At 37.0% G+C, this 25,539-nt stretch overlaps 1 protein-coding gene across 1 annotated transcript in view; it reads left to right on the forward strand.

Moving 5' to 3' along the window:
* The window catches only part of LOC121427695 (rho guanine nucleotide exchange factor 10-like), a 145,385-nt gene that overhangs the window by 98,067 nt on the left and 21,779 nt on the right, over window positions 1-25,539 (forward strand). Inside the window, exons 10-11 of the mRNA XM_041624218.1 lie at window positions 20,535-20,710; window positions 22,590-22,769. Coding sequence (XP_041480152.1) covers window positions 20,535-20,710; window positions 22,590-22,769 — 356 coding nt within the window. The remainder of the gene's footprint in view (window positions 1-20,534; window positions 20,711-22,589; window positions 22,770-25,539) is intronic.

Consider the following 25,539-nt stretch of genomic DNA (forward strand, 5'->3'; position numbering starts at 1 on the left):
AAAGACAAAACTAATATAACAATTCAAAATGAGGAAGATCTACAGGATACAGACAAACAGAAAGAGTAACTAGTAAAAAAGGACAGTGTCAAAATTGAAGAACATTAAAAATAAAATAAAGTTTAGAATGACACAAACCACCTGGTGCCTGAGTTGATAGACGATTTCTAGATTGCTCAAAGGGATATGTAATTGTAAGATAGATTAAAGAAAGTAACAGATAGAATTAACAGAATTAGGAAATTACAGTCAAGATTTCAAAGGGGGAAAAGGGATTATATTTAAATCGCAGAAGTGAATTTATGAGGACAAAATGTAGACAATAGCAAGAATTGAAATAAATGAAAAGGAAATGAAAATCTATGAAAAGATGGTGTGTGATAGAAGAAAAGATGAATGAAATATGTTAAGAAGGATTATAAGATTTTTTATTGAAAATTATTTATTTTGTTATAGCAGGATAAAACATTAACAAGCAAGAACAATATTTTAAGAGTTGATTAGAATTTAGATAAAGTGATGTGTAATTGTTTGGTGTGTAGAAGGAATTGCTAGGGGATATGGCTCAGTTGAGAGTGAGTGAAAGAAAGAGAGAGAGAGAGAGAGGGGATGAGAAAGATGGGAGTCAGAGAGACATAGGCAGAAAGGAGATTGAGATTGGGGTACATGGTATTCAGTAGTTTGAGTAAGGAAATGTGGGGGAGTGTAAAGAGAAACTCTAAACCATGCTTACCGCATTGAAGTTTAGATATTGAATTTTGGCTTTGTCAGATCGTAGGAAAGCAGGTGATGAAAACAAACATTTGAGGAGAGGTGAAAGAAAAGTGGGAGAGGCGAAAAAAGTGAGAAAGGGGTGAGAAAAGTGGGAGAACGGAGAGAAAAGTTGGAAAGGGGAAAGAAAAGTGGGAGAGGGGGAAGAAGTGGGAGAGGGGAAAGAAAAGTGGGAGAGGGGAAAGAAATAGTGGGAGAGGGGAAAGAAAAGTAGGAGAGGGGAAAGAAATAGTGGGAGAGGGGAAAGAAAAGTAGGAGAGGGGAAAGAAAAGTAGGAGAGGGGAAAGAAATAGTGGGAGAGGGGAAAGAAAAGTAGGAGAGGGGAAAGAAAAGTAGGAGAGGGGAAAGAAATAGTGGGAGAGGGGAAAGAAAAGTAGGAGAGGGCAAAGAAATAATGGGAGAGGGGAAAGAAATAGTGGGAGAGGGGAAAGAAAAGTAGGAGAGGGGAAAGAAATAGTGGGAGAGGGGAAAGAAAAGTAGGAGAGGGGAAAGAAAAGTAGGAGAGGGGAAAGAAATAGTGGGAGAGGGGAAAGAAAAGTAGGAGAGGGGAAAGAAATAGTGGGACAGGGAAAGAAAAGTAGGAGAGGGGAAAGAAAAGTAGGAGAGGGGAAAGAAAAGTAGGAGAGGGGAAAGAAATAGTGGGAGAGGGGAAAGAAAAGTAGGAGAGGGGAAAGAAAAGTAGGAGAGGGGAAAGAAAAGTAGGAGAGGGGAAAGAAATAGTGGGAGAGGGGAAAGAAAAGTAGGAGAGGGGAAAGAAAAGTAGGAGAGGGGAAAGAAAAGTAGGAGAGGGGAAAGAAATAGTGGGAGAGGGGAAAGAAATAGTGGGAGAGGGGAAAGAAAAGTCAGAGAGGGGAAAGAAAAGTCAGAGAGGGGAAAGAAAAGTGGGACAGGGGAGAGAAAAGTGGGAGAGGGGAAAGAAAAGTGGGAGAGGGGAAAGGAAAGTCAGAGAGGGGAAAGGAAAGTCAGAGAGGGGAAAGGAAAGTCAGAGAGGGGAAAGAAAAGTGGGAGAGGGGGAAATGGATGAGAGATAGTGCGAGGGAATGTGTGAGTGAGGGAGGGATAAGAAACACACAGAGAAAGATGCAAATAGATATACAAGGAGAGAGGGGGGGGGGCAGATGCAGTCAAATATCAAAAGCTGCACATATACACACACAGACATATCAAATAACAAAAGGAGATGGGTACCTGAATGATGATATAATAGAATTTCGAAACATTCGCCCCCATCGCTAATGTTTGCATGGCCATATTTGGAGTGGGATCAGAGAAACATTGAAAGACGTACAGTAGAGAAGAAAAGCGAAAGTAAAAAGATAAATCACTTTTGAAGGTCAAGAAGTGCCATCAGCCCACTCAGTCAATGTTTAAATCCAACATTTGCACATTAATTAAAAAAATGGAGATCAGGTGAGGTACATGATGGGGGGTATGGATTGGTGAAGAATGTTATGTAAATAAAGAGATGCTGGGACGGATGAGAACATGAGATAAGCATTTGCCAAAAAAAAAGAAACGAAGAAAAACATCTTTCATTGATTAGCTAGATTTCTGATGTAAAAAGAAGAAATGAGGAAGTGAATGAATGAATGGATGGATGGGTGGGTGGGTGGGTGGACTGGTGGATGGGTGGGTGGGTGGGTAGGTGGATGGATGGGTGGGTGGGTGGATGGATGGGTGGGTGGGTGGGTGGATGGATGGATGAATGGACGGATGGATGGGTGGGTGGGTGAGTGAGTGAATGAATGAATCAGTATATGATTGCAAAATTAATCTTCTTTGATTCGCATTGAGAGTTATTATTACATCTTGGATAATATATTATATCTTAGATAATATATTGGAAAGGGAAGTATGAATGGTATAGACCTTTCTATTGACATCGCATCTCCATTGTAACAGGTCTATTGGGATAGAAAAGGGCAATTCCATAAAATATGCAAGTCTGACCTCCTATATGTGGGACCTTAATGAAATTTTCTGTTTCTTATTTCTTGTTCTTATGACAGTCTGTAATGTTCTCAAAGGACTATGACTTGGTCAGCTTATGAAGTGAAGTAAGAATTCAGAAAATTGTGGGTTGGACGTACAAAAGGGTTGAATATTTCAATAGCCCAAAAGCATATTTAGGGGTAAGATGAAGTGAGGGACTAGTGACATACAAATTATTTTTGTATCTTGGATGTATTACATAATAAAGCATTGAAAGAAAACGGATGTAAAAACAATATATTTCAAGGATAAAAGAGCTACAAGAATGAATCCATTAAAAATGAATAATATAGTAAGTATACTAGTATGATTTAGGAATGGAAAGTTCAAACTTACACAAAGAGAGAGAGAGGGGGTGTGGGGGTCCAAGAGAAAAATTAAATGATATGGATTAATTGCGTGAAAAACTTATTAATGACATGGGGGGGGGCGAAGGGGGAAAGGAGGGCTTGGGGTCCAGAACAGAAATAAAATAAAATGAAAGAATGAGTTGCAAGAAAAGTTACGTTGAAAAGTGAAAAAATGAGTGGGAAAGGGTACAAAAGTTGAGGGAAGACAAAGATGAAAGTTAAGGAGTGCTAGTGCTCCACAGGATGGAGAGAAATAAAAATCAAAGATGACGGGGTGAACAACACAACAGATTCCTGTAAGTAGGATAGAGAGAGTGCTCTGAACATAATCAATATCGGCAGCCATACACCCTGGGGGCATGCAGTGAAAAGTGATGGCTTCATCCTGAAAGTTGAGACATTGGTCAAGGCCTGACCGCTAGGGATGACCACTGGTGCAAGGCGGCTGTCGTGGCTGAAAGTGGACATGTAGGAGTGTTCACACTGAATTACATCCTTGACATTATGAAATTTGTGAACACAGAGACATCAGAACACACAAAACCACCAAATTATGATCTTTAGAAGATTGGAACATGGTAAAAGACAGAAGACATCAAATCATGATCTTTAGAAGATGTGAATGTAGTAAAAGAATATGATAGAACTGCCAGACCATGATAATCAGATGTGAACACAGACACAAGGAGACATCAAAACATGATCTCAAGAAGATGTGAATATGGTAAAAGTTACTAGGAGACACCATATCATGACCTTTGGAAGATGTGAACACAGTAAAAGACACAAAGAGACACCAAAACATGATCTTTATAAGATGTGAAGACAGTAAAAGACACAAAGAGTAACCAAAGTATGATCTTTATATGATATGAACACAGTAAAAGACACAAATAGAGAGCAAATCATTATCTTTAGAAGATGTGAATGTAGTTAAAGAAAATAATGGAACCAAATCATGATCTTTAGAAGGTATCAAAATGGTTTAAAGACACTGAGACACCAGACCATGATCTCCAGAAGATGTGAACACAGTAAGACACAAGTAGACATCAAAACATAATCTCAAGAAGATGTGAACATTGTAAAAGAAACAAGGAGACACCAAATCATGATCTTTAGAAGATGTGAACACAGTAAAAGACAATACGATATACCAAATCATGATCTTTGGAAGAAGGGAACACAGTAAAAGACAATATGAGATACCTTACTATGGTCTTAGATGATATGAATATGGTTAAAGACAAAGGAGACACCAGACCATGATCTTCAGAAGATATGAACACAGTAATACACAAGTAGACATCAAAACATGATCTCAAGAAGATGTGAACATGGTAAAAGAAACAAGGAGACACCAAATCATGATCTTTAGAAAATGTGAACACAGTGAAAGACTACACGAGATACCTAAACATGATCTATAGAAGAGGCGAACACAGGAGAAGACACAAAGAAACACCAACTCATCACCTTTAAAAGATGTGAACACAGTAAAGGACACAAAGAAACACCAAATCTATAGGATGTGAACAAATTAAAGACACTAGTTGACACTGAGTCATTATCCTTAGACGATATGAACACAGTTAATGATAACATGAATGGATGTTTTGTGAAGATGGCATGAAAATGTTTTACTTCAGGTTTTATACCAATGGTCTATAGAAGATGTCAACTCACAAACATAAGTATAGCCAGTGAAAATGGATGTAACAGTTCAAACAATAATCATCAAGTATTATTAACAGGTTTATTGATCAATGTGTTAGTCTAGATTTTTAGGCAAATTGAAGTTGAATTAATAAATTGAATAGTTCTCTAGAAAACGATATCTCATGTCCATAAAAGTATGCTAAAAGAATCATGGATGAAAGATGATCTTGATTATCTATATTAGAATGACCAGGGAAATGCAATTTAGAGCTTGAATGTCTTTTGTTAAGTTCTTTCAGTGTTTACATGTGATGAAGGATCCTAAAAGGCAAATAGAATTTTGTACTTAAGAATCTTTCAATGTCTACAGGTCATACATAAACCTTGCCCTTTGCTAACACATTTAACATTTATTTCTCTGCTTCCGAAACATCTTCAAAAGCAGAAGCAGGAAAATAGATCACCATGAGCAGTAGTTAACCACACACTTGCTAAAAGCCCGGAGTAGATTAGAAAACATCTCGGCGTACTCGTTATTACTCTCCTATCGCCATGGCAACGGATAACTTGACGATGCGGGGCATGCGAGTTTGGGTTACATGCTTAGGGCGCTGAGGAAATGGGTACTGCCTTAAATGGACGCTTCTAAGACTGCAATAGCGGAGATTGCTCAGCCAGAAAAGAGTCTCACCTGCCGAGTATTGTAGCTTTCAAGGAGAGAAATGTCACTCAATTTGCGCCGAGATGATTTTCTTTTTTTCATTACACGTCATGTATATGCTTGTCTCGCCCTGTGTGCATGGCAAATGATACGAGATGCATATTCCGTGCTCTATACAAATGCTAAATGATCCTCTTGAATGATATCAAAAGGCGCTCTCTTTAATGAAAACTGATGCTGTAGATGGAAGACTGTCCTAGTTTTTTTTTGCTAAATCAGGTGCTTTATACACTATTACCAATAACCACCACCCCCTCCATATCCATATCTCTATAATAAATTGTCATGTTTTTATTGCATTAAGTCACATGCTAATGTATGCACTGTTGCATGTTATTGGCTCTGTTTGTCTGCCGTTTTTGGGGGAGGTATTTTCTTTATTTTGTTAATTTAGATTTTTTTTTTTGGTGGGGGGGGGTTAAGTTGCACTCAGGCATTGAATTTTGTGTGCCATTATAGTACCATTCATATCTAATTTTGATGAATCAATTTATTAAAGAAAGTAAAGGGAAATTATTTGGGAATATTTCAGGTATTCATATTGGAGGCATAGAAGTTCTTCAAGAAATTCGAAAGCTGGGAATTAGAGCATGTAGACTTTCTTTTCCCAATACAAGTTTACGTCCTACTTGTTCTAGTTAAAAATCTGGTTTAGAAATAAGGTTAAAAGGGACTTGCTTTGTGTTTAGAATAAATTTGAGAGATTAAAGCTTTTAGTGAGATGAAATGGATTGAGAGTATAGAACAAGGGTAAGATGTACAGGAAATCAGAGAGAGAGAGAGAAAGAGTGAGGGAGTGAGATAAAGATAAGTGGGGGAGAAAGAGAGAAGGGATGGAGGAAGATTGCATTGCAATATATCAAGACGTAATTTCTGTTAAATCAGAAAAAGAGACAAAAGACAATGAGATGTTATATTACATGTAAAAAATTGTCATATTAGATACATGACATATGTGCGCATGCAGAATAGAAAGTTCCAGTCGGGAGCCATGCCCGAGCTATCCCCCCCCCCCATCCATGCCCTCTACTAGCTGTACCTGAGAAGACCCATATCCCAAGAGAAAAATTTCAGAATAATTTGCTTTTATTGTCTCTAGTCTCAGTAAGATCTATAGTCTGCGCTTATATGTTATATATGTCGTAGCACAGCATCTATAGTTAACTAGATTGCAAAATTGGAAGATATAAGGATACCAAACATATAATATATCATTGGATTATTCTTCATTCAAGATGAGATCATAGAGAGAAAACGAAAATACAAATTAAAAAATGAAGACCCCCCTGCATGTTGAAAAAAGAAGTTGAACCCACTCTTGAGTGGTTACTGTCGCTACAGAGCAGAATTTTACCACAATTCTGTCCTTAGGAATAATAAAAAAAGGACATTAATATGCCTATTCTGGTACATTCATCAATCGTGCCCATTAATATGAACATTTTGAAAGATCCATGCGGAAACGCACGTCACCTTCATCATCCTGCCTTCGGGCAATGGAGACAGAATCGTGTTCCAGTGCTATGACAATATTACATGCACTACCTCGAGCAATTAACTGAAAAATCAAGGGTAACTTATGTCTCACGGATCGCTTCCTCTGTCTTAATCTTTGTCTTGTTTTATCTTTTCAATCTATTCTTAGATTGGAAAATTGACCTTTTGTTTTTCAAGGCCTTTCTGGAAGGGCTGTTTTAGTTCGACTTTTGACTGCGTTCGCCTAAATTGCACGTATTCTCTGAAGACATGCTTGTAATTCAACCACCTTGTGATTAATTGAATAGGGAAGTTTGTGACAATTTGTATTTTTTCTCTTTATTTTTTTTTGCATTTTTTGAAGTCATATAAAGTATGTTCATGAATGTTGTTTTGATACTGAATGGATGACTTCATTTTTTGTTCAAGGTTAATTGGTTAAGCACATTTAGTTCTTGGTAACTTAAAGTGGAAACCAGAACGGAAGACAGTTTCTCTGTTTGTTTCATGTTTGTCTTCTACTCTTTTAGCTCTATATGTTTTCCATTTATCCCTTCTATTTCTTTCTCCCCTGTCACCTTTTAGTCCTCATCTCCCTTACCCTATCCCCTTCCTTTTGTGTACCCCTCCCACTCCCCACCCTCTTCTCACCCCCTCCCTGTTTCCTCCTCCTCTCTCCTGCTTCCCCTCCCTACTGCTTCCCCTACCTTCTCCCCTCCTTCAGTTCCTTCTTTCCCTCCTTTCTCCCCTCCCTTCTCTCTTCCCCACCCCCCCCCCTCATTCATCCCCCCTCTTTCTCCTCCCCTCTTCCCTTTCCTCTTTCCCTCCCTTTTCCCCTCCCTTCTCTTCTCCCTTTCCTCTCCTTCATCCCCCTCTCCCCTCCCTCTTCCCCTCGCTCCTCCCTTCCCTTTCCATCTCCCCTCACTCATCCCCTCCCATCTACCCTCCCATTCCCACTCATTCATTCCCCCCCCCCCCTCCCCTCCCATCTACCCTCCCATTCCCCCTCATTCATCCCCCCTCTTTCTCCTCCCATCTTCCCTTTCCTCTTTCCCTCCCTTTTCCCCTCCCTCCTCTTCTCCCTTTCCTCTCCTTCATCCCCCTCATCCTCCCTCTTCCCCTCACTCCCTTCCCCTCTCCCTTCCCTTTCCATCTCCCCTCACTCATCCCCTCCATCTACCCTCCCATTCCCCCCATTCATTCCCCCCTCTTTCTCCTTCCCTCTCACCTCCCTCTTCCCTTTCCCTCCCTTTTCCCTCCCTTCCCCTCCCTTCCCCTCCCTTCCCCTCCCTCCTCTTCTCCCTTTCCTCTCTTTCATCCCCCTCTTCCCCTCTGTTACCCTTCCACTCTTATTCACCCTCTCTCATACTCAAGCACTTTCATCCTCTCATAAGATATACATTGGGCATCTCTTATTACAGACGTCACATAGTTTTGCAGGGTTCACATTCGCAGTGCCTTGGGCATCCAAAGAATGACTTGCCTATGTTTCTGGATAAAGTAGGTTTAGGTTTCTTTGTGAAGTTGAACCTGGAGAATATTTTTGATTTGTGTACTTTGTGATCCATTTCAAAATTGCATATAATATTCTGAGGGGAGACAGTTGAGTACCAGTACATATATAATGATAATTTTATCTTTTGTTTCAGTAGATGGTAAAATGATTTATCCTTTTGCAATTATTTCTACATTAAATAATGCTATAGGTGGTCCTGCCCTTTAAAGTGCATGTTTTTTTAAATATATATTCCTGACCATATGGCAGTTGATTCTTTCAGTATAATGACTTGAACTACTATTCTCTTTGTATATCATTTTCTATCATTCATGTCACCATCTTAAGTGTTTCCGAAGCATATTCTTTAAGGTCGTTTTCCTTTAAGAAGTAGCATCTCATAGTATCAACTGTTAGGGGGTGCATTTGATCCCACAGCACTCCCAAACAATAATTTTCAGATGTAGGGCCTTTAAATAGTCAACTATGTTTGGAGTCAAATGACTCCTTTCCGAATTACCTAGACTTATAATTTAGTGCATTTTAAGCTGATGTCACACTATTCCGAGTCAAATTAATCTGGTATCTGGGTCACTCTGACTCAGATAAGATTGACTCCAAAGCTGGAGTCGTTCTGAGTCAAATTTGACTCTGCAGAAATGATAGTATACTTCTATTCTTATGGAGGTTAAACAATGTTTAAGGCAAACTACAGTAAAATCTTGAATATGAATTAATGCATACTGTAGTTTCTTCTTTCTATATAGCTAGTGATTATTCAGAAGAAAGCAAAACTGCAAAATTATCACTTCTTTTAGTCATCACAATAAATAATTAACAAATGACCGTTGAAATAGGCCAAACGAGTGTGATAAATAGGCTGAATAAATGTGACCTATAAGAAGTGAAAATAGAATGAACAAGTGTCCAGACTATTTGGACAGTCCAGAATCCCCATTCCTCTTCATGTATAAAACATATACCAAAGATCTGTGATCCCACACGCACATAGGCCCATGGCATTGTTAAAGGTCAAGTCCACCCCAGAAAAATGTTGATTTGAAAAGAGAATAATCAAACAAGCATTATGCTGATTATTTCATCAAAAGGAATTACTTGTTTCTCATGACAACAGGGAGAAAATTGGAATATTTCATATAGAAAAATACAAAAAAATAGTGAGTGATATCATCAGTCTCTGCATTTGCATACCAACAAGGATGTGAATATAACTGTTTTGTGAAATTAAGTAAACTTTAAAATGTCATAACTTTCTTATTTTACATCTGATTTTGATGAAATTTTCAGTGTTATGCTTGTTGGATTTTTCTCTTATTATTTGAATCAACTTTTGATAGGGGTGGAATTGTCCTTTAACGTTGGGACGTTTGATGGCCAGGCATCGATTCCCCTAGCAAAAGTAAAAAAACAGTATTTGGAACTGATGCAACATTCAGAGATAGAAACTCTATGATCTTGATCTCAAAGACATATCTTTATATTCAAGGCAGATAATATGACACTGTACTCACATCAATTTTCAGATTAATGTCCTTTGGTTGTCAAAAGTAACATTACATGAGCTTCAAGTGTAATTTTGAATGGCATTTCCAGTTTCTAGAATAATGAATGGCAGGGATGTGAACATCATTTCTACAATCCTACTGTACTGTATCCCAGTTTGTCTTCTGCTTTTTATTTCATTTTTGAGTGGTATGGCATTAGAAAAAAAATTTTTGACTAAAATGTAAGAAAAAGTCATCCATTTGTAGAGTGATTAATGATAGTGCTTCATATTCATTCAGTTTTTTTTCATCTTTTGGTTGTATATATATCATTTTGTATTTTTTATCATTCCTTGTATAAGTAGAGTCTTTGGCTTACTTCAATCAATCATCCTACATTATGGCTTTCTATTTCACAGTGTTATCCTCTCTGCTGGTGGATTCCCCTTATGGAAACCTGTTGATAACCCTACCCTAGCCCCCTCAATCATCCAATAATCAACACCCAACTATTCATACATGATGCAACCCCAAACCGACACTGGCTCAGGTTCCACAAAGCGATATGCCCCTTATCTAGATCCCCAAAACCTGTCCCTTCTTCCTCAAAGAGCCCTCATTCCACCCCAATCCCCAATCACCTGATTCTGCAGATATCATCAACGAGGTGTTTCATGAAGCACCCTGTCGGTGACACATTTGCTTTCAACCAATCAGGTGCAAGGATTTCAGTAGTTTATAACAAATAATCAGTGAACATCCCTTACAAGATACTTCATGAAGCTCTCCCCTGATGTTTTGATATAAAAAGGGAAATTCGTGTTGTTCTTATACCTGTAGGCCCCCTTAGTTTAGAACATTCAAGCATCTCTCCTTACACGGCTTCAAGATGAGGCTATGCAGTCATCTGTTTACAATCAATACAATACCTCTAGATCTTACATTTAAGAATGTTTAAAAATGAATGCTTCTTGCCGTATTCGTGATTGTTACGAAAAAGAAATATTTATATTATATTGGATGGCTCGGAATAGAATACCAGAAATATTCCAAGAGTTTGGGAAAATATTGGCCCTATAGCGAGTGGCATATTTCTGGTATTTCATGAAATAAAACCATCCAATAAAATAATTATCATCTATCCCCCCCCCCCCAAAAAAAGGGGAGAAATTTGATCTAACAAGTCATATCACTTATCTTTACGACATCATCACTTCATATGATCAAATTGCATCCTTGATGGGACTTCTATGTACTTCATTATGACGTCATTGAGCGTAATTGTGATGTATGCTGCGCATCGCATTGCTTTCATTGTTTTACGCGTTGTATATTTAACACATTTGCACATGGGCATTATAATGTTGAATATGGTCTCATACTCAAATTTTGTATAGGAGCCTATGGGATATTAGTCGGATTTCGGTCCTTTTAAGGAATATGCTCTGATACTGCATGGGCAATTGGTGCAGACCAAAATATGCATTTTTGATGTATCGCTAAAACACTCTATATAGATCAGCGCTTCTCAAACTGTGGGCCGCGGCCGACTGGTGGGCCGTGGAGCCCTCTCAGGTGGGCCGCGAAAAGCTCCAGGGTGAGAAAAAAGTAGTAGATAAACTGTTGTATATTTCATAGACCTGTCGGAATATGGTATGTCCGATCAGTCTATGGCGGGTCAAGCAAAACTGAAGCACGCTTAGGTATCATGCATGTTGCAAAGCATGCACATGCACACTATGATGGTTTTAATGTAATCGTTGCCCATTTACCCGACATTTGTGAATGCAGATTAGTTCTCAATTTGTTTGTTTGTTTCAAGTGTGATTCAGAGCTTTGTGTTCAAATTTCACGATACATTTTTCATTAAAAGTTGACGGGGTTTTTTAATATTGGTAGGTGGGCCTCGAAAAAAATCTGAGAGTCAAAATGGTCCTCTAGTAAAAAAGTTGAGAAGCGCTGATATAGATGATAATGATAGTTAATGCCCTGGAGATCTATCAAACATAAATAATAAAAAATAAACATTAAGTGGTTCATGTTCTATCGTGCCACTATTTACAAACCAAATGCTGATACTTTACTGTATATCAAACTTGCTGACTGAATTTTGATTATATATAAATGTTTGTTGACATTTTATTTAATTGCTCATGCTGTATTTGAAAGGGGGAAAATAATATTAGTCTCATAGGTAGTGGAGTCTAAATAAACATACACTGTAAAATTGCTGTTGAAAATGTTAAGCAACGCTGTTTAATTCCGTCACTCTGACAACTATTGCTTAAACTTTTAAACAATTGTTTAAACTTCTTAAAACAGCTTAGAGTGACAGGCTTATACAACGTTGCTTAACCTTTTTAACAGCGTTTTTACAGTGTATTCACCCATACGGTGAATATACTATATCTACCCAGTGCTGCATTAAACTTTTGAAGAAAATGGTTTTGATTAATTTTGAATGATTATATTTTAAAGATCAATGATTTCCAGTACTATGAGATTAGCAAATCAAAGCATTTGAACTATCGTATGTTTTGCACTAAGGACCTTCATAATTAGGTAACCTTTGGGTGTGTTTATGCTTCCATTGCGAGGACAGAATCAGCGATTTCAAACGTCGATTCAAAACGCTGATCGTAAACGTGGTTCTTGGAGTGCTGTTTATGCTTAACTTTTCAGAGCAAATCATGATCTCCAGCTGGCTTTGCATCGTAAAGCGAGGTCAAATTGGGCGCGCCTTTTTTCGAAAGATTTTTTTTCTCCGATTGTTATTACGTAGAAATAACATGGAGCAATGAGACTGTAATTTACCCGCGGATTTTCATCTCACCGGAAGCATGTACCAAATGAAGTCATTTAAACACGTTTACGATCGTGGTTCTGTTTATACTTCCCCAGAAAGCCTGATTCTGGTGAAACGACATTAACAAATGCACCTTTTTGTGAGTTTACGGTCGGCATTTTGAAACAGCGTTTAAATGAAAGTAAGCATGGACGCAACCGTGTTTTTGACTAATCACGTTTGGAAACGCTGATTCTGGCCTGAAAAGTGGAAGTATAAACATGGCCTTTGTTCTCCACCTTTGAACTACCTAGTTACACAATATTATAACATTGATAAAAAAAAATTGTCTGTCTTAAAACTTTCTTTGATTTTTTTTGTCCATATAATTAAAGAAGAAGATTTTCTAATTTGATTATTTTCAGAAACGAGACATGAAAAATATCTGTCTTCTAGCTTTTTAATGTAAATACTGTCCTGTTATATTCGAAGAAAAGATATTCCTTAATGATATATTTTCAAAGAAATGACACTGCCTTGGAAGTATTTTAGTTGATATTTCCTCTCTCATTTTGCAAGATAAGTTATTCCCCAAGTAATCAGGAAAATACTAAATGCAATGCACATCAAAGTATCTTCATCAAGGGAATGTGTTTATAAACAAAGATACTCATCTATCTCTTTTGTGCAAGATAAAGAGTTTTTTTTTTAAATAAGAAAAAATACATGTTTGCTTGGTCACTGAACTCTATATGTGGGCGACTGTTATCTAGAAATATCTGTTGATGAGTTTTAACGAGGCCGGTGTATCATTTTATGACATGGAAATGGTTGTTAGCTCTTAATTGCCTCCTTTGTCACACGTTGATACTTAAAACCACTTGTCTCTGCTTTCGTTTACATATTTCAAAAACCAATTTCAATCACAATTGTATATTTTTGTGTTTGGAAATAAGTCTGTTCTATAAAAGGTGGAAACCAAAATCGCTCTAACTCTCTTTTATATTTTAATTTGATATTTTTCTAATTTACTGTTTATTATGATGAATATTTTTTGAATTGTCAGATGCCTTGAGCATTCCTTGGAGTGGATATGTGCCCATTAGAAATATGGTTATTATTATTATAAAAGATAGGATTAGTTTTTGCAGGATTTTACAAGTGTTGGAAGGGGATTAGGTTAAAAAAACACATGAAAATTGTTAATTGAAGAGTAGTTTGAGATTGGGCTTAGGATGGGATTTAGAGGTAAGTTACGAACTGGTTAATGGTTGGGGTTTGTGGTTTAACCCCTTTAAGCAACACTGGCTAAGACTCTCATTATAACAACTATTGTATAAACTTTCAGCAAGTTGTTTTTAAAATTTCAAACGATAGATGTTAGAATGATGAATTCTCAAACAGCATTGCTTAGTTACAATTAAAAAAAAGGTTTTTACAGCTGTAGAGTGTTACATGTTAGCTCACACTGTGATTTTGTTGCAGTCTGATCCATTGTATGTGCTGGGCTTAGAGGTACTAAAAGTGATTTGTTTGGAAGGGTTATTGTCCTTATGTACATTCTGCAAAATCACATGTTATCATTTTAATTTAAAGGTGAGTAATTTACACGATATAAATGTCAATGACTCCTGTAAATTAGAGATGCTATGCTGATACATTAAATTGAATTTTATAGTACTCTGATAAAGAAATTAAAGTATATTTTTTTTCTTTGCTAGATGTTATCTTTCATTATATTTTTTTATGGTTGCATTTGCCTTGTACTTTCGAAAGGTTACTGTCCATAGAGGGTTGCCATGTTTTCCCGTTGTTTAGATGTATTAGCGATAATATCACATTTTGAAATAAAGGGATAAAAAGGATACGTGATAAACAGTGTTTTGCATTATTGTTCATATGATGAAAATAACAATAAAGTTCCATGAACTGGGAAAATCTAAAACTTGGTTTCCATTTAAATGTGAATGATCTGTTTACACACTGGCCATACCTTATTTTCTTGAAATTCGGGTAAATCTGTTTTCCATTGTGACAAGATCATTGTCACGATGCAGCGTCAATAACTTTTGATCACGTAATAGGGGGAGGGGAGTTTTATTGCTTATGAAACTTATTTCCATATATCATTTGATTTCATGTAAATCTATTTTCCTACCTGATGTGCTTGTTATCGAACAATTCGATTGAACTTTTAATTGCATTGGGATGTAATTTATTTAGTTATTTTGTTTTTATTATTTTTTTATACTTCTATGAGAATTTATGAATTTTCTACAACTCAGCTTGACATTCAAAAGCAGGGAACACTATAGCCCGGAAGTGGTACAATTGAACATTAGCTAATAGATCATGTTGCAAATACTTGTTTCTTTGAGCCAGATTGCAGTTGGCATAATATATTTTGGTTGTTCTTTTCTGAGAGGAAATGAAATACATGGCCTTAGGAACGTTATGAAAAATGCATTACTTGCAATATGATTCATGATTCTCATGGAGATCCTAGAATTGTCGAAAGAGCAATTCATCTTGTTAGCTTATTTGTGAATCTATTGTAACCCTCCAGAGCTTTTGGGACTATCCTCTTACAAATAAACTCTTGAGCTGGACCTTTCTGTTCCTATGTTGTACGGACGACAATGTTCGGATTTCATAGAGGTGCAGTGCTAGAGAAACAAGGAACCTCAATCTAAAAGCTTTGAAAATGGCAATTTTAAGATCAGAAACTAATAGGTTATGAGGTAAACACTATTATTTTTAACTTCTGTTTTAAGAAATATTATAGGGGAGTAATGTTGTGAAATGCTGAATGGAATGGTCATTCCACTCAGCAACCTAGCACTATAGTAAATAAAGAGGGTTTAATAGGAAGAAATTATAATTTGTAAACAAATTTTCGGCATTGCTCCTATGTAGTAAGATCTCATGCTCGTTCTTTAATGAAAATCATAAGTCAGAAAAAATTGGAACCAGTGGGATTTGAACCTGCCATCTACTGCTTTCTGGGCAGCGACTTAACCACCAGGCTATTCTGGTTCACGGCTAAATCACGATAAACTGGAATTAAAATACCCTCGATCCTCTTCTTTCTGACTCATTAATATGCATAATATGCAAATGCAGTCCGCTGTGGACAATATAGAGTAAATAAAGAGGGTTTAATAGTAGGAAATTATAATTTGTAAACAAATTTTTGGCATTACTCCTATGTAGTAAGATCGCATGCTCAATCTTTAATGAAGTAGGAGTAATGCCGAAAATTTGTTTACAAAAAATGAGATGGTTTTGTTTAAAAATGAATAAATTTACACTTAGCTTTAGGAGTGGTTTTAAGAACCTTAGGTCTGAGATGTACTCAGTGATCTGGTTGAGTAGCCCCCCGGGGATCCTTTCTCCGAAGAATTTTATTATTCAAGAATTGGGGCCTTTGTTATTCTGACTACAATATATGTGTGCTTTGTCAACATGAAATAAATACTTAGTACGTAAAGCAGAATTCGCTTTGGGCCTGGCTGCAATGAAGTCTTCTATTACAACATTAGTTTGCTGCATTGGTGCAAGAATGTCCTAAGCACCATAAATCATTTATATGCCGGTGCAATGATGCCTGTGTATTAAGTGCTTTGAAGTTTGGTGTTGAAAGCTATTATCGGTGTGGGTCTACGTTAACACCAACATGGAATTCGTAATGGGACAGGTGTTTTCACTGCTTGGACTGATGTGGCTAGGTGTTGTTGAACTATCAACTTATGTGTTTGGTACATTTCATAAACCCACTTTTGGTGTTGGAGTTAGGTTAGGCAGCCTGATTCATGCTCTTAACGCTAACACTACACCAACTACACACTTTGAATCTCCCATCGTGGAAGGGCATTCCCACTTCATTTTGATTCGCACAAAGTTGTGTTCGGAACATTCTTGCACCAATGCTTACAATCAGTCAAAATCTGCCTTCCCTTTTCTTATGTGCGGACTTACGACCTTTTTCTGTCAGTGACAGCAGTGAAAGTCCATGCCTCACCATTTGGTGTATTGTAAACATATTGCCCTGCAGTCAAACTGGGTCGCAACAGTCCCCTACGGGCTGAACGGCTCAATATTAAACCATCGGAGCATACCCGTGTTTGTCCTCCGTTAAAGTAGAGTAATTGAAATGAACATTTCAAGCATTACTTTCATAACTCGCTATCGACGCGGAGTGTAAGTTCCTTGCAACACAAAGGCGGGGACATATATTTTTTCTTGAGGTTATAGAGGGCTCTGAATATCCAGCATGATGAAAAGGTTGTCAAGAAATTATGACATTAGGAAAATGAACTGAAATGTAATTACTGTCATGAAGGCACTTCTCGAGTTCTATGTTCGTTCTGAAGTTGCTGACATTTACAAGATGCGGGGGGAACCTAGATGCAAGATGGGAAGTGCTTGAGCTTGAAGCAGGAGAAGAAAGTAGAAAGACATGCCCAGTTCACATTTACAATTACCCGGTATTCAACATTTCCTCAGTCACCCTTTTCGATGCACATGAAAAAGAGCGTTGTGGCCCATTGGGTCAGTCTTCTTACTTTAAAATAGAGGGTCATAGGTTCGAACCCTAGTCATAGCATATTTTTCGTTAGCAAGAAATTGATCCACATTGTGCTGCAATCAACCCAGGTGAGGTGAATGGGTACCTGGCAGGAATTTATTCCTTGAAATGCTGCACCACACTGTAAAAGGCTGCGGGGCTAAAGCCAGTGTAATAACATCCAAGTACTTTGGAAGTGCATAGAGACGTTATGTCATAATGTGATATGCCCTATACAAGAACTGCATTATAATAATTAAAGGCATTTTCGCATGCTCGAATGTTAGAAAAGCATGGTCAATTATTTTGATAGTGCTTTGTCCTCTTTCGTTCATTACTTAGAATTTGAAATTTAATTTGTGTACTAAGTAGTTTCACTAGAAAAACAACTTTCTTGAAGTCTTGTATTTACACAAATTGAAAAAAAGCCTGGTCAGTTGTGATGATGAAGAGGTGTACTTCGGTGTTATACTCATACTTTGGCTAAGGGGTTACACAAATTTAAAATAAACATAGTTTGTCCATTATCTTATTATTTACATATAAAACTTTCCACTGAGCCTTATTGAATCGCCTGTATATACTTGACTCAAGGAAGAAAGAAAAACGTATTCAAGACTAGATAAAAGGTCAAGGTTATAATCAAGATACGACTTTGTGCAGTGATTATATATAATTAAATAAGCATAACTCAGTTTGCAACAAAGAGCTTCTTAAAATAAAAATGACAAAGAAATACTCTTTCTTGAAAAGAAACAGAAATGAGAAAAGATGGAGACAGATTCTATTGATGTCGGCAAGTTGAAAGGGCTCCTTTGATTTTGTGAAAACTAGGGTAATTGAAAAATACAATTTTGTTAGTTCCTTTTCCAACTTAGATGAATCAGAATGTCTGAATTGATTTGTTAAGACAAGGACAGTAGGGAGAAGAAAGAATTGTCAACATGTGTAGACAGGAGATGATTAAATATGAGCTTCGTGGAAAAAAAGACTACAAATGAAAATAGAGAAAAGTTTTTCTGAAAGTATGGATTTTAATGGAGGAAATCTGTGTTGAGGAACAGAAGAAGAAAATAAGTGGGATAAAGGCGGCCTGTTTTTTTTTTAAGATTAAAGTAAAATATAAATGAAAGCAGGCAAATTTGACATTGCAAGATGAAATGAATATGTCAATACAGAAAAAAATGTGTTTCTCCTTTTCTCATTGTCATTTCAATTCAGACAAGGCTCTCAGAGTCAGATGAGCAAATGGAAATGCAATCACTTTAAAGCAAAAAAAAATATGATGCCACTAAAGATTATGTTAATCAATTCTTTAATTAATGATTATCCCATGACAGCAATATTCTCATTTATTTGACAATGATGACCAAGGTTTAAAAAAAGATACCATGGTATCAAGTGTGGCAATGAATATGGTATATTAAGAAAACAAATATTTTGATTTGATGTCAAAAAGCACAAAAAAAAGTAAAGATACATTTAAATTATTTTGAAATAAAAACAAGGTATAAAGAGAAAAGAATGTTGATAGATTTAGATTTTTGGGTTTAGAGGTTAGTGAACTTCATTTTATCTTCAATAATTATCATCTTACATTGTAATCATCAGCATCACCACCAACATAATCATCATCATATTCATGATCATCACCATCACAACCATCATCATTATCATCAACACCACCACCACCACAGCTACCACCTTAACCACCACCATCACAACCACCACCACATCAACCATCATCATCACCACCACTACAACCACCACCATCATAAACACCACCATCAAAACCACCACCACCTTTGTCATCATCATCAACACCACCGTTACCACCACTACCACCACCAACATTGTCATTAGGTATAATAATAATAATATAGGATATTTATATTGTGCACATATCCACCTTGTTAGGTGCTCAAGGCGCTCCTATATTACCGGTACCCGGCTAAGCTAGGCGTTCATAGCGCACACAGCTTCTTACGGAATTAAGGAAATAAAACTTCCTACCAGAACCCATTTACCTCACCTGGGTCGAGTGCAGCCCATCGTGGATCAGTTTCTTGCTGAAGGAAATTACGCAATGGCTGGGATTCGAACCCACGACCCTCTGTTTCAAAGTCCGAAGACTAATCCACTGGGCCACAATGCTCCATGATAGATTATCATCATCTTCATCATCATCATTACGTGTTCATCACCACCACCACCATCATCATCATCATTTTCATCAATATGCTTTGTCATTATGATATGGTTGTCAAGGTCATGTGATCTAAAATCCTACAATCCTTCTGCATTGATAAGAGATTAAATGATCAATATGCAAATGGTATTGGTATAAACCCACTTTCCAAAATTTGTCCTATTTTTAAGACGGTTCTTGCAAGTGAGAGCCACTTGCAAGTGAGAGCCATGTTCCCTGGTTAGATCAGGAAAGGTTTGTTATTCTATCAGAGGGGACATGAAAATGCTGGTCTGTTGATGTGTTTCGACAATTTGAGGATAAACATCTTTTTTCAATTTTATATGTCAGGGAAAGCTCAAACAATTCTGCAGTTACAAAAATGGATGTTGAGAGAGGGAGAAGGAGAAAGAAAGATTGGGAGGAAGAGAAGAAGATGGGGGAAAGATGGGTAACAGGGGGCAAAACTACACTCTTGTAGAGGCCATTTGTTTAAACTTTCTATCATTCAATTTCTGGTATTTATCATGGAATTATGGAGAAAGGTTGAAAGTTTTATCAATTTTTTGTCCTCAGCATGTGCATGATGATGTGCAAATCTTTCCCAAGGAAATGGATGTTATGCACATTGACAAAATACACATCACCACTGCTCAGTAAAGCATGCATGCATGTTGTGCTTGTTCAATATAATTTTTTTTTTTGGGAGGGGGATGGTAGTATTTTCTGATGATGGTGATGTTGATTTTGCTTGAAAAGAATGCATGTCTGGTATTTTGTACAGCCAGGCCCTCTCAGTTTATTTATGTATTCATTTATTTCTTAGGTCGTCGCAATTATCATGCACATTGTATTGTATCCCTTTGATATGAAAAAAGGTAAAGTATGGATGATTATTGTAATTGTAGACTTGTTCAGCCATTCTAACAAGCATCCCTGTTTCATTGACATTGCCCAAAGCAATAAAAATGCCTTGATTTGAATTAACAATATTCTTTTTCTTTCTCTATAACCACCTTTTTCAGATAAAGATGACATTCATTACATTGATGTAAAGCTATCCCACATGAAGCACCCACCTCCGACTCTTCCACCCCAGCCAGAGGGGCTTTCCCTGGAGCAGATCGGGAGGAGACATGTGGTGCAGGCCATTGTAGACAGTGAGAGGAATTATATGATGTCCCTCCAAAGGCTAGTCCAGGTGAGAACACCCTGTGAAATAATGGAACATTCCAGAGAAGAAATAGATGATAAAATGCAGGCTGCAGAGACTTTTTCTCAATAAGACCAAGATAGCTAAGATCCAATATACACTGTATACGATTAAAGCAAACTTAAAGTCAATTACCACTCTAAAAGTCAAAAGAAAGTTATCCGCCTTGGATGCATCACTATTCCACTGGAATTTTAAGTCAAAGTTAGTCGATGAATAAAAATGTCAAATTTCAGTATCTTGGCATAAGCAAAAGAAAATTATCCTTATCCTCCTATCTTCTGCAGTTGTGGTGGCCCTAGGTTGACTACTCCTAGGGCAGTCTTTAACTTCATCAGTAACCAAATACCGCTGGTTCAAATTTGAAATTGTTTTTGGTGAAACTTGGAAATATCGAGCCACTTGTCTAAATGACTGCCCAGGCTGCAACATTCCTATTGCTCTTGCACGCTATTGATTGGAAAGCTTCATCTTAAAATTGAGTGTCCAAATGATCCATCTCATTATGCATATCATGATGCATCCCTAAGCATTCAATTCAAATTATAACCACCTGTTGAAATTGTTGAATATATGCCTACAAGATGGCCATGATCGTTAGCCATTTCTTGCAATTTTCTTTTACTGACATTGCTATTTAACCACCCATGCATGACTGTTCACATGAAAATGTCATGTCATACTGGAAGAGGAATATTGTCTGGTCATGTTGACATACAATACTTTGCCTTTAATCAAATATCTATATGGAATATACTAACTTTTATGTCACCATTGGCTATCCATAGTTAAACCACAACTTTAGACCACAGTTTGAATTAAACCCGAGGTAAGAATATGGATGAGAGTAAATACTCTCCCAGATTTTAACAGAATATTTTCAATTTTTTTTAATTTTTATTAAGGACAGCCGTAGATGGGCGTTATGTAGAAAAGCCCATAGTTAGGAGAACGAGTAGGAGTTTAAGTGTAGGAAGATCTTCTACCGTTGCCATCGAGATTGGAAGATTATATTGTGGCATTTTGTGGGAGAAGGGAGTTGTGACGTAAATTACAGGCAATCTTGCTCAGAAGCAAATACTCCAGGATCTCCCCGAAGAATAAAATAGAGGAGCGAAGAGGGAAAAGAACAAAGAAAGTCAAAGAAGGGGGCGTAGAGTTATTTGATATTTGAATATCAGTATGAGTAGCTGGAAAATTAATGTTTGACAGATTTTGTAGGTGGTGATAATGCAACAATATCAGAAAGTTCTGGGAAATAATAATAATAAGGGTATAAAAGTGGAAAAGGCAATGAAAACATGAGTAAATGATAACTGTTTGATATAATTCTTATGAAAATTTATTTGTTGTACATGGAAAATGCATGTGTACTGAAACCTGAAAATTTTAGTAGCATTGGCTGTATGATCAGACGTTTTCTTTCATTGATGTCACTAAGAAAAAAACCTCATGACATCTTGATGTGTCTAATTTCTCAATAGTTTTTTTTCCAATTGGAAAAAAAATCTAACAGTTTTCATTGTACAACTGATGTGATATTATTTTGTCATGAGGTGGTGAATAGATTATAGCTAAAAGAACAGAAAAATTATTCACATGAAATTTTACACAAAAATTTTAATTTGTTCTATCCTTGTATACCCACGGCAGCAAGGCATTAAATTCCATTTGCCTCTCTCAACCCAGGTGAAGTACATGAGTACCAGGCAGGAATTAAATTGATAAGGCAGCTGAGCTAAACCCAGGTTAATATCATATAATTCATGTGCTAGAGATATCAGACAATGACACAGTGCTTTGCATTGTACCAGACCGGAATATTGTTATTTTTATTTGTAATGTCTCGTTTACTGTTGATCTATAGGCCTACGAGAAGCCTCTTCTTGAGAGTGAGCCCCCGTTGTTGGAGAAGGAGAAGGTAAAGACGATCTTCTACCGTGTGAGGGGGATCTACCAATGTCATCTAATGTTCCAGATCGCCCTCGCTAGTAGGATAAAGGAATGGGATAACATTGAACAGATCGGTGATGTTTTCGTTGCATCGGTGAGTTGAAAACATTAGGCTTGCTGCTACGAAATGTCATCATGCCCTTTCTTTATTTCTGTCCATGCAGAATATAGCCTTTTGTAATTGCTTTTTTTCTCTGAAGCTTCTTTTTTTTTTTTGAGTTTTTCACCTATGTACAGCAATTTTCACTTAAGTGTTGTTTTCACCTTCCCCCTTTTCTCTTCCTCTCTGTCTCTGCTCTTTCTTTCTCTAATGTCTGCTCTTTCTTTCTCTAATCTTCCCTCTCTTCCACTTTTTTTTTCTATACATTGTTATAAATATTTTCCCCATCATCTTTCTTTATAGCAGGTTCCTTGTTACATACATTCAGTAGGTTTGTATTGTTTTAGATATGTGATGTCGTAACAGAGTTAGTTTGGGCGTTCTTGAGTCTTGACTACAGAAAACATGAAAATTATTAACAAAAATATTTGTAAAAAATCATTTCCAAGTCTTATAGCATACGTGCTGACAGGCAGTCAGATCTCATGATTTTGATACTTAAATTATTGATATTTTTTAGATCTAATCCTGACTGCTTGTTTTGTGACAACGGGCCCAGGTATATCAATCAATATCAGATATTGTGAATAAAGGAGTTCAATTACACGTGCTGATGGCACATTTCCTAAAGCAAATCTATCAAATCAATACACCTATGGTGTTTTCTTTTTAATATCAACTACTTGAAGTACCGCTAATGAAACGTCAGATTTTTAGTATATTACATGCTGTAAAAAAAAGCCTTTCACCCAAAGGGGACATTGTATATTGCAAGGCGAGGGGGCCTATGCGACAACTAACTTGAATATTGATGACACCTTGGAATGTGAACCTTTCTGCGAGAAGTCTTAATTGATTGTCAATTTGGTTCCTGGCAGGCAGAAGTTGGGTCAAATCCCAAGATTTGTAAGATTATTTTCAGTAACAGAATGAGACAGTATCAGGGCTCTTTGCCGTAAAATTTTTTTTTGGAGTGGATTCAAAGTAGTGAGGACAATGGTGAGCCAATGGCACCATACTTTGTCATCTATAGATGACATACAACACCTTGAAGTTTAAAGATAAATGCCAGATGTGGTAAAGATCTCAAAAATGACTCTTTATAGTATCCAATATAATGACCACTCAAGTGTCTGTTTATATAAATAAAATATATGTGGCAATGGATTCTGGAAGAAATTGTGTAATTGCTGAGAAATAAAGCAAAATAAGTGCGGATTCAGGCACTTCCATCTTTATTCCAGCAAGATAATATACACTGTCCCACGTGTGCCTATCTGTGTTGGCGATCTTCAGTGTGATCATTTTTCAGCTTAGATTTTATGATTTCACAAAGTTCAGTTTATGTAACTGTACCAGATCTAGATCCACGATGATATGGTAATAATTAACCTTTGTTTTACAGACTTTCTCACGAAATCAGTGTTTTACTGCAACTACTCTCATTTAGCTTTAAATAAAAATGAATAAACTGATCGGTCATCAAGGACACACATACAGGTGAACTTTATCTGTCAGTTACAGAAGCTCAGACATGAATTTCCTTGATGGGAAATTCTGATCTTGCTGTTCGACCATATCAAAACGTATTCAAATAAAAACTAGGCATTGTGGCGTGCGCCTGTAATCCAAGCTGTATGGGGGAATTATGAATCGATGTACAGGCTCAAACCCCGGTTAAGTTAAAGGTCGTTTACAGGGCCCCGTCTTCCAAAGAGTTGCGATTGATCCGATCAATTGCAACTATGGATGGCCAGCAAAGTCAACATCTATTATACATGTTTGTTCCATATATTTTCTAGCTATGATGTATATTCATGCATTCATGGTTTTCTTGGAAATTCACTTTGCTTCTCTTTGGTCACAAAGAACATAGTGCAGATTTCCTGTAGAAAAAAATTATGACATTGATGGATTTCCATAGAGTTATGATTGATTGGATCAGTTGTTACTCTTTGTAAGACGGGGCCCAGATGTTTATAAATTTAAAATGATATCAGAAATCTGATAATGATGAAAGAACACTAACCCAATGACCACTGAATTCTATAGTTCCTGTAAATTTTCTACAGGGAATCTCTGTTTTTGATTGGCAGCAGGTTAATAATCTTGCAATGTCTCTACATTTATTTGCATGATTAAGGATGTCAAAGCTTTTCGTTTTCCGACTTTCCTGATACCAGGGCCAACGCAATTATGCAGTGGGGAATTAAGAAGTGCATATAGAATTATTTATTTTTCCTCATCCATGATGTAATATAGTTACAAGACTAGCTCTGAATCGAAGTTTTATATCAATCCACAAATTGCGGAATGATTATCACAAAATGATGACTTAGCAACCTTCAAACACCAGGCAGCTTTGCTAGTTCAGGTACACACAAGGTATCCATTTCTCACTCGCCTTGAAAAATCAATGCCTGCTAACAAATTCATAACACCTTGTTGCATTCAATAATGAAAAAAATCTCCGCAAAATGGTCCTGCTTTCCCTTATGAGAATCAATAAGGCTGTATTCCGGCCAGGGACGGCGCGTTTACGTGTGAAAGATAGAAGCGCTGCCGTACTGGAAGTCGTGTTAAATTGGAGTATGATTGAAATCAATAGAGCATGTGTACAGTGATTAGATTAAAGAGTTTAAAGGAAACAGGCTTTCAGCTAGGTTTAAGTTAGCTTAGATTTGTTTTTATCTACCATTTTATCACCCACTCAACCCCCCCCCCTTCCTCCACTCTCAACCTTGTGATCTCTGTGTCTTCTTTT

This window comes from Lytechinus variegatus, chromosome 14 (genome assembly GCF_018143015.1).
Source record: "Lytechinus variegatus isolate NC3 chromosome 14, Lvar_3.0, whole genome shotgun sequence".
NCBI lineage: Eukaryota > Metazoa > Echinodermata > Echinoidea > Temnopleuroida > Toxopneustidae > Lytechinus > Lytechinus variegatus.